We start from the raw sequence: 10,692 nt of genomic DNA, 5'->3' as shown, positions 1-10,692 counted from the left end.
AAGTAGGTCTTAGCTAAACACTACATTATAGCAAATGTACCACATCTAATATATAACTATTCATTGTTATAAAACTGCATTATCTGACATGTGTGTACTTATGTTGTTGCAGTTCAATAAAACTATTGGTATATACCATAAAGATTGCAGTTGCCATTGTCTTAGCAAGTCCGATGGTACAAAACCAAAAACTTGAGTTTATAAATAAAAGTTTAGGTTTAGGCCTTTATGTCTGCAGAAAACATAAAATTGCTATTAACATTTTTTTAGACATCAAACAATGTTTCAAAAAAATCTATAACAAAATATATCTAAATTGTACATGCTAAGATAAAAACAGATGACTAACTCTTACATTGATTGCAGAGAAAACCAACTATAAACACAAGTATTTAATTTTATGCCTTCCCTGAAGTCTCCATAATCAATGAATATTTCATTTTAATAACAATAAAATGACATACATACACATACATCTAGTCTGATAAAACTAACTGTTACGGTGGAATATTATGATGCCGGTACAAATTTACAATGTTGGTAGAAATATATGTAACATATATGACTATTCTTCTAAATAAAAGGCTTCAGCAGGTGCCTGAACTCAGGAACCAAATTTCAAGAACTTTTCAAGATGCCAACATCTGTGTTTATTTAATAAAACTGCTGATTATTAATGATTATTAATGAGTGTATAAACAATTGAAAGCCAAATATTTATATTATTTTTATAGTTTGAGCAATTCTGCAAGCAAGTGTAAACTGTTGAGATTAGTTTTACTATCGGGTGTAAAAAATGGTTACTTTCTCACACTCGCATATTTGCACACACAGCGCACACACACATACACACACATGCGCACACACGCACACACGCATGCGCACACACGCACACACACACACACGCACGCACGCACGCACACACACACACACACCTGCAACTACACCCACACCCACACCCACACACAAACACACACGCACACACATGCAGACACACAAACTCACATGCACACACAGACATACACACACACAATCACGCGAGCGCATGCACAAACACACATGCACACACACACTTGCACACACACTCATACACTCATACACTCATACACTCATACACTCATACACTCATACACTCATACACTCATACACTCATACACTCATACACTCATACACTCATACACTCATACACTCATACACTCATACACTCATACACTCATACACTCATACACTCATACACTCATACACACACATCTATATATGTATATGTTTAAGCATGTACAAACTTTTATATATACATGTAAATTCGTAGCAGCTACAATGTTGTTTAATACTAAGCGTATTAAAAAGTTGTAGCTGCCACACAAAATTTAGTTGAATAAAAATTTCCTAGTGTTATTTTCCTAGGATGTCAAACCCTCCTTAGTAAACTTTTAGAACCTTGAGAAACATGTTAACATACTTAATTTAATACAGCATATGTATATGTCTATTTATATATAGAAAAATAAATTTTGACCAACCAGCTTGCTAACGTAGTGATGAACAAGGAAAGCGAGACAGCTATTTCAATCAATATAGCAGCGCTCAATGTCTGCAACATAACCAGAAAGTGTAGAGACAAATTGGAAAAATATCTATCACTTTATGAAAAAATCGAAAATTGTCGACACATAAGAACATATGTAATTCCTGCAGTCATTTGAACATTGTGTTCAGTAACAAATACACATCAAATGTGGCTAGCCCAAATTTCGAGAACAAACAATCCAAATCAGTTGCAGCCAAGTAATCTATTGGACCAGCTAAGATTTTAAGGTGAGTGTTCGGACTCCCATGTCTATCTTTGGTTAGAGATTCGACTTTGAGTTGACATTGCTACCCTATTTAGTTAACAGGGTTGAGGGAACCCTTTTATATAAATAAAAAAAATATATATATACACACATATATTTATTATATATATAATCATATTTACCATCAAACCTTTAATTGAACGCCACCTCTATTTGAACGCTGACTCTATTTGACCCTCACTACGAGAGTTGTAAAAGTCAAAAAAGGTCAAAAGGTTGTAGAGGTTGAAAACTAGAGAACTACTCTCCGTTTGAGTGTCACTTTCATTTGACCGCCGCTTTAACTATATTTGATCTTTATGAACCCATATTACCAAGCTATCAGTAGAAAAGTGTCCACAAAATTGTATTAATACTGAATCATTTACATTAATACCAATAAATTCTCCTGCCCCACTATAAAGCTTTATGCTTGTTTTGTTAAATTACATATTCATCAAAGGGTGGAGACGTAATAAACATGTATATCACTGTTGCATTGTGACAAAGATTTTCCCAGACTGTGATTGGATAATTGTCCGCCCTAGGTATTACTGTTAGGCCAGCTGAAAGCCTGTATCAAGACAGCACTACTATGAAAACATTAACACCGCCTCAAGAATGCGGTGTCTATTTTTTAGAGATAGATACTGCATCCCTACAAAACAAAAAGGGACCCTCAGAACCTTATAAAAAAATTGAGGCAAAACGTAAACCAAAAGACAATCTACAAAGTTCAACCATATTTGTGTTAAGGACTGCTTTTGCCAGATTCCCTCTCAGGCCTGAAAGTTTTCTACCTTTTTTGTTAGTTGGCAGAACAAGAAGGTTGTCTTGGCTGATGAATGGCATCAAAACAGATGCTAACCCAGCCTTTGAGCACAAATAACTCTTGAAAAGGACCCTGAGAAGTAGGTCAGTCAAGGAAGTGTTATAGAAGAGTCAATGAGGCTGAGCTAGACAACTGATAAGGGATAGAGGAAACACTTGACTGGACGCTGTGAGGCCAGCCAAAAAGTAGCATGTGATACAAACTGGAGTCCAGAATAAAGATATAGCTTGACTAGAGAAGGGGACCTAGCAGCTTCACTTATAGGCACCCCTGGTGCTAGTATCCAAAAATTAGATGCTTTGTGTCTGTAATGGGTGTGATGGAGTCTTGATGAATCAGGGTGTGAGCCAACACTCAAACTAGCTGGTTCAGCATGACTAGAGATGGTCAGCGCTGCTGCCTAGATAGGGAGATACTGGGAGAAGCCAAAGGCCTGATGTGTATTAAGAGATTAGCTGTTTTCCAGCTTGAGGAGATTCAGATAGACAATTGATCTTTCACGTTATTGTATTTACAGTTTCTATTTGTATATATGCAGTTCAAAATCAAATATACAACATCACTTTTACTGAGACACCCAATTATTTTTAGACTAGGAGTGATAGGCATCAATGTGTCTACAAAGAGTAAGTGTCCTGGTGACAAGCTAGCCTGCGGCCAATCAGTTATGGTACCACACTTGAGTGCAAACCATTGATGTTGTAGGCAAAAACTTTCAAACCCCATAAATCTGTGTCTTCAAGACAGGCAATGGGCCAAAGTTTTTTTTACACTTAGGAACTCACAAGTCTCAGCCCTGTCATTACTATCCATTTTTGCACCTAATGAGGAGTCCGTATTCTTTGCCAATAGTTAGTTTTTTTAAAGAAATAGTAAAATTTCTTGGTATGCATAATAATGTGCTTTTCATCTTTTGTTGTATAAGCTAGTCTGTTAGCAGAGTAGTGCACTTTCTGAGAGTCTTTAAGTGATTTGAGCGTTAAATTCACATGTGAAATGATGTAAATGAATGTGTCTTTTTGGCCTTGCATGTCTATAAATTAATCTATCACTTTGCCAGGGCTGTGTCATACATTCAAATTATTTTGTTTAGTGTCTTGCTTGTTTGTTCTTGCGACTATTTCCTAGATCTGATGGGATTAAAGAGTCTACATAATGGGTAGTTTCCAAGGTTGCTCTGTTTATTCTATAGGGTTATAAATGCCTGTTTCTTTGCTATTTTTTCTATTAAATACTAAAATTCAATGTATGTATAATTTAATGTTTTTTAAAAGGTTGCATGATGGTCTCTTGTCAGATTTTAGTATGTTTTTGTGACAATCTATCAGAAAGATTTGTTGGGGTTATTGCTATCAATTTTTTCTAAATTTATTATTCTGTCAAAATTTACAAGTATTTAGTTGTTAGACTTCATCCTGATCTTACTCATATGTATAATTATTTTGATTGAGGGAGTGAGTCTGGTTTAAGAAAATCCAGATTTGCGTGTGACTATATGAATGGAAAGAGGAACCAAGGTAGACCCTGACTGTAATACTATAATACAAAAGTTTAAAAATGAGTAACATGAAACACACAAAAATGGATACAAAGATAAGGCAAAAAATGGCTGAGAGCAGACATATGACAGATGGCAATACAGCCAAAAACCATAAGACGATCATTGTTAACATTACTGACTACAAGAAAAAAGGCCACAAATAATGAAGCTCGTATGATTCCAAAGTTTTTGACAATGCCCTTTATGCTAGTCTGCATACTTACAAATTGTTTTTCAATCAACCAATCAACCAATACATTTTTGGCACTGTTATTGCTTCGCACGTGTCTTTATTTACTCAGACTTGAGCTAAAAGTATTAAAAAAAATCAATAAAAATCTATAACATGAAGATTAAACGTACAGTAATTTTTTTTCTTCAATGCAGTCAGTGTCAATTTCCCTCTTCCATTACACACAACCTTTTTTATTGTAGCAGCTAGTTAGGATGTGAAGTTTCATAAGAAATTCAGTGCAATAGTTTCAAAGAAAGGTGAGAGCTTCGCATTACCATGGCTCAGTCTTCTAAAAAAGGTCTTGACCACTTTTAAAATACCAAATAAACTGTCAAACCTTTTATAAAAACTCACGCTGACAAGGAAAACTGTAGTAGATAATGTAGTAGTAGAAATGCTAGAAGATAAAAAATCAATTGAATTACTCGTACTTCAGCTCTAGTAAAAGAGAACTTGGTAAGTACATGTAGGTTCAGCTAATGGTTAGCCGCTCTAAGAGTGCTTAGCAAAGGCATGTTACAGGGCAAAGTTGTTGCTGTTAGCCACTCAAGTGCTTGTACTTTTAGTACTTTCTGTTTTAGTATGTTGTGATGTCTTCTGTCTGTTACCGTTTACAACTCAATTTTTATAAAGTGCGCCCTAGTATTATCAGAAATCCGATTAGCAAAATAAATGTGCTTTCAACTTGGTTACGCTCAAAAAGTTAGAGCACTAGAGCTAAAGCAAGTGGAAAGTTGAATAGAATTGCTCAATTTTAAACTTCCAAATGTTCTGATATGTTAAAATTGATTTTAGCTATAATAACCGATGACAATAATAATATAAATTAACCAATGTATATTACGCTTATTTCGGTTCACAGACCAGTTTACAAATAATTTTAACAAAATTTTTGTGGTATAGTTGCTAGGTTTCATACTATTCAATATTTAGCAGCCTTTAAAAACAAGTAGCGATTTATTGGTTATTGATTTATTGGTTATTGATTTATTGGTATATACTCTTTAGATTTATTAATTAAAAAATTCATTAAAGATCAAAGCTGATAAAGTGCTCACTCCTGCACATCATATATGGTAGCATGTTGTATGTCAGAAGAGCTTATTAACATATCTACAATTACTAGAGAAAGCTCAAAAACATACGTACTACAATAGTGGTTTATTTAATTTGAATGCAGAAAATATTATGAGATGCACATTAAACCTTCAATCAGAACTCTTTTGGAATGTGCACTCAAAATTTAAAAATCAGATTCTAATCTGACACTATTTAAGTTTTCAATGAAGTTGCTGAGTATCTTAAGATCTTCAGAAAAACTGTTTCAATAGAAGACCAAGTTGGTACAGAGATTTCTGTCTTTGATTTATTTCAAATTAGGAAATCTTGATATACATGTATAGCCAAGCAGTTGAATAACAAAAAAGATAAAACTCTGCCAACAAACACTGCTCATTAACATAATTGGTAAATGCTTTTAATCTAATCGCTGATGTTGCTTTTTCATGCAGATCACAAACTACCCACATATTGCAAGTGAACGAAGGAAGGTGTGTTGTTTGTGCGAAAAGAAGAGCTATGGCGGTATGCTTTTCAATGGTTTCCTTACTAATAGAAGATTAGATGCTGATTGGAATGCGGAGTAGAGATTTGCAATTTCATCTGGATTAGCAGCTTGAGTTGAAAAATTCTTACTTGGTTATGCTAACATATGCCTTCTCAGCTACAGGAGATTAACATCTTAGAAGCAAAACAAAAAACTTAAAATCTAACTTTTTATTATCCTACCTCATACATCTATGTACACATGAAAAATCTTACGGACTAACACCCAAGCAGTCTGGCCCGTTGGTTTCATTGTCAGGTGCAATACCTATGGGTTTATTTTTTTTCTGCAAAGGCCAAAACCAGTTGCTTGGCATAGTTTTTAGAGTGTTGGTCTACAAAACTGTATGCCATGTGTTCGATTGCTGAATGGTGCAACCCTTTGTCCTAATCTCCAACTCTGGCTTCTGATGGGTAGACAGACACGGGCCATATTATAGCAATGGTTTATAAATTGTTTCTGAGAAAAATATTTGAAAATGATTTGTAAGGCATTTATTGCATGTTCACCTAAAATCCAAAAATATCACAGCATCCTTGATAAAAAACAGCATCATATTTTTTACCAAACGATGGAGATGAGGCTGAATACAAATGAAATGTGGTGATCATAACTTTTGATTGTGCTACTGGTTAAGCTGTACTTGACCAGATATTCGCTTCCCATGGCACTTGTCGTAAACCTAGGCTAAAACTTGATAAACTACATTCTTCACACCGTTATATTTAACAAATTGAGATTCTTTGTATGCGCAGATTGATGTTCTTCCTGTCTCTAGTAGTCTGACACGATTTTTTTCAAACCACGGCATTTCATTTGATATTCAACTGACAAATCGTTGACTTTCAGAATACAATTAGAACTGCTATATATTAAGCACATTCAAATTTAAGGTAACATTTATCATTGTACTCAGGAATGCTAGACTACTATAGAGTCTTGGAGTTTAACCAGAACTTTGGAGAAGTTTCTAAAAAAATATTACATACTAATAAGGAAATCGACTGATTAAAATGTTTATGGATCTGTCTGCAAACCAGCCTGTAAAGGCTTTTACATGTAGACCAATGAGTGCGTTTATGGATTATAATAGATGTCTCAAGTGTTTAACTAGTCTGTAAATCAGTGAGCAACAGCTTATCTAACACCTTATCTATTTATCAGTGTCCCAAACTCTATGGAAATGTCTATGCTGTTATTGATAACTCTGTGTAACAGCTAATATATATTAATCAAACGACACTATAATGACTTTTATAGATGAACTTTGCCTGCCTAAAACCAACTCACAAATTTTTCTGTAACCCTACCTTTGTGTCAATCATTCATTGCTTTGGTACATTTTAATTGTGCAAATTTTTAAATTCACTCTCTGCCCCTATCACTAATGCCTGAACCATATTGTTGTCTACATATGCCAAATAATGTACATTAACCTATCGGCTTTGCTTCCTCTGTATTTTTGATCTACCATCATCTATCTCAAAGCCAAACTGTTCTTTTTTAACAACTTCTATCCTTATCAATTCTATATATAAGCTGTTAGCATTTTTCTATAATTTGTTTCTGTTAGTACCCTTGGCACACCTCTACAATGTTCACCTTTATTAGACTCCACTCCTAGTATATTGAGAATACCTATTTTCATGAGCATATGACATCTGGTAGTATCAAGGACTCAAAATGTTTGTGGGTGCCCTCCCTTACTTAGCCATGCTGCTCCGAAGACTGCAGTAACCTTATACCCTCAAACATTAATGTGTATTTCAGTGTTTTTTCTTTGCTTCAGCCAAAAATCTCTTGTTATTTGTTGTGCGTGATTGTTATACTTTGTATTGTACAATACCTCACTTGGCACCTCTGCTGTAGTGTGCCCATTTCAAAAATACAAAAACCCAACTAAAAAGGTGATTCATTTTTCCATTTGTATTCTTAGAAGATTTTGAAGTGGCAATATTTTTGACAAGTGTCAAATAGAGCCCACTTTTATGCATACTTAATAGTAATGATTTTTCTGATGGGACCTTCACTGACGAACACTCCAGAAATTTGTAACCAAACCAAAGACACAATCGGAACATGTCAACCAATCATAAACACCTAGTATGTTCAACTAAATGTTTTATTAGGTAAAACCTAAAGGAGGATTGAGTAGGCAAGCATATAGAGAATAAAAAACACATAGAACAGATCTTGCGTACAGACTAGCATAACAAGTTAGGTATAACAGGTGCACCAAGACTTTTTCTAAAAACAAGCTGTTGAAAGGACATAGAACAGAGTACAAGGTTTCTACTTGGATGTCCCACCACATAAGATAACCCAATTAAGAGCTATATCTACAAGTACATAAAACTGATAGTTATCACAACTCCCATAATATAAGGTACATATAAATATCAAGCATTCCTTTGATTGGTGCTGCTGATCTCATGAGATAACACATCAATGTTTTAGAATCACAATCTCAATTAATTTCCACGTAATGACATGCCTTAACAATCACAAAAGTATGTCACATGTAAACAAAAAGAAATACTGAAGGTTTTTCACGGCTAAAAGAATCTGAACAGAGCAAGGGCTAACTGTCTTCACTCGCACAACTTTTAACGTGTTGATTAATATGACCAGTGGAGCCGATGGGCTCCTCTGTAGTGCTTCCTCTTTCAGCTCGCGCCTGCTCAACTGTCTCTCCTTCGGTCTCTTCTACAAGAGACACAAACAAGAATAGCAGTGTTTCTTACTTGCTCCTCGACATTCTCTAACTATACCTACACTATTAAATGTTTCCATATTAAAACAGACAAAACTTGAAGCTTTGAACTCTAGCTTGAATGCAATAGCTGACATCAACTGTAGCAATAATATCGACTAGTCGTGTCTTTTCGCACATATTTGTTTCCTGAGTGGTTTAATCGCGATTAAGTTTTGTCAATTTTTATCTTGAACCTTGCTGGCAGTCAGGTCACCTCAAACATCAAAAACGGTAGAAATGATAGAATACCAGTACTTTCTGATAGAATGTACGAAAATTTTGTGTAGGCTTATGTTTAAATACAACTACCGTAAAACCTCTATTTGAATGCCACCTTTATTTGAAAGCCACTATAGAAAGGCTGAAAAATAGAACACCATCCTATAATGGAATACCACCTCTTTTTGAGGGCTACTTTGACATTCTTTGATCTTTACGAGCCCATAATAAAATGATCATTAAAAGTGTTTGTAAAATAGTACTAATAATGACTCTGTTACATAAATAACAATTAATTATTTGATTGTTGCTGTAGTGGTTGCAATGGTTTTAGTGATGGTGTATCAGATAAAAATTAATTCTTCTATTCTTGCTGTTTGTATAGAGGTCTATTTTCTAATTCTAAAAGCTTTGCAGTTTTTTGTTTAAACTTTAAAAGCATAACCACAGAAATGATTCATAGCTGTATCAGGCTGATATCAGTTCAATGCGGTTTAACACAGATTAACAGTCTTAACCCTTGCGCAGGCGAGTTTTTTGGGCTATTTAAGACCCCCTCCTCAGATTAATTTTTTACAAATCGATTTTAACCCTTTGACAGGGGAAACGACCAGAATGTCGTTTACCGGTTGCGTGGGGAAACGACATTTATGTCTATTTCGGTAGACGTTTATAAAGCTGTCGTCTAGTAACGTTAAACAAAGGATATGAACACTAGTAAGTTTTAAATATCATCAACAAGATATCAGTCGATGATTTATAATATGAAACGATTATCTGAGAGGCGTTGCTTTGTGCTAAAAGCTAAACAAATCGCGATTCCTTGGAAAAGATTAAAAGTTGGAAAAACCAGTCAACATCGGCTCGACTTTCAAAACGGTAAAATAAAAGATTATTTTACCCTGCGATCGTTAGTGATTTTTTGTCTGATCAGAATAAAATTAATTCAAATGATAGAAGTGATGTAAACTTTTTTGGACTTTTAATATACTTGGAATATGCAGAGAAAACGATCGTTATGGTGGCTCGCACGGCTATGTTATAGCGTTTGACTCTACCGAAAAAGATGCTTCCAAGCATTTCATACAGGGACAATTGCACATGGTTGTAATTTTTTTGAGTAGTAGATATGTGAATGAATGTATATGTACAAAAAATTTTGTTCATTGAACTAAATTTAAGATTTGAGCTATGCATGTTCATAAAATATCGATTTTATTGAATTTTCGAAAATAAATTACACGAGTCTCGGTTGTTTTTGGGGGGGCTTATACCTGGTCAAAGGGTTAAGTCATTTATACACTCTTATCTATAATACTGTGTACGTGTATTATATTTTTATGATGCAAGGTAAATACAAATAAACATGTTTCAAGTCAATTCTTCATGTAACTGTTTCTCCAGCTATGGTACTTTTGGAAGCATTTGCCCTTTTGCTTATGCAAACACCGCAGTCTTGACAGCATGTACTTATTCTTGTTCCTCGATAGCCTTGCCTTTGTCTATAGCCTTTGGAGGACGCCAGGACAGTAAAACAAAGTTCTTGCACTCTGGCATTCAGAAAGCAGAGGCAAAAGCATAAACAAGCTGCAAAAAAATTCCTAATTTTATACAAAGTTTTTATTTCAAATTTTTTGTTTGTTTAGTATTGCAAAAATAATCATTCTTTTTTC

At 34.6% G+C, this 10,692-nt stretch overlaps 1 protein-coding gene across 1 annotated transcript in view; it reads right to left on the bottom strand.

Annotated features, from left to right (window-relative positions):
* Nucleotides 1-8,149: 8,149 nt before the first annotated feature.
* The window catches only part of LOC137388863 (endoplasmic reticulum junction formation protein lunapark-B-like), a 49,412-nt gene continuing 46,869 nt past the window's right edge, over nucleotides 8,150-10,692 (bottom strand). Inside the window, exon 12 of the mRNA XM_068075333.1 lies at nucleotides 8,150-8,751. Coding sequence (XP_067931434.1) covers nucleotides 8,627-8,751 — 125 coding nt within the window. The 3' untranslated portion in view covers nucleotides 8,150-8,626. The remainder of the gene's footprint in view (nucleotides 8,752-10,692) is intronic.

This window comes from Watersipora subatra, chromosome 2 (genome assembly GCF_963576615.1).
Source record: "Watersipora subatra chromosome 2, tzWatSuba1.1, whole genome shotgun sequence".
In the NCBI taxonomy this organism is placed as follows: domain Eukaryota; kingdom Metazoa; phylum Bryozoa; class Gymnolaemata; order Cheilostomatida; family Watersiporidae; genus Watersipora; species Watersipora subatra.
This window is presented reverse-complemented; position numbering and strand designations above follow the sequence as displayed.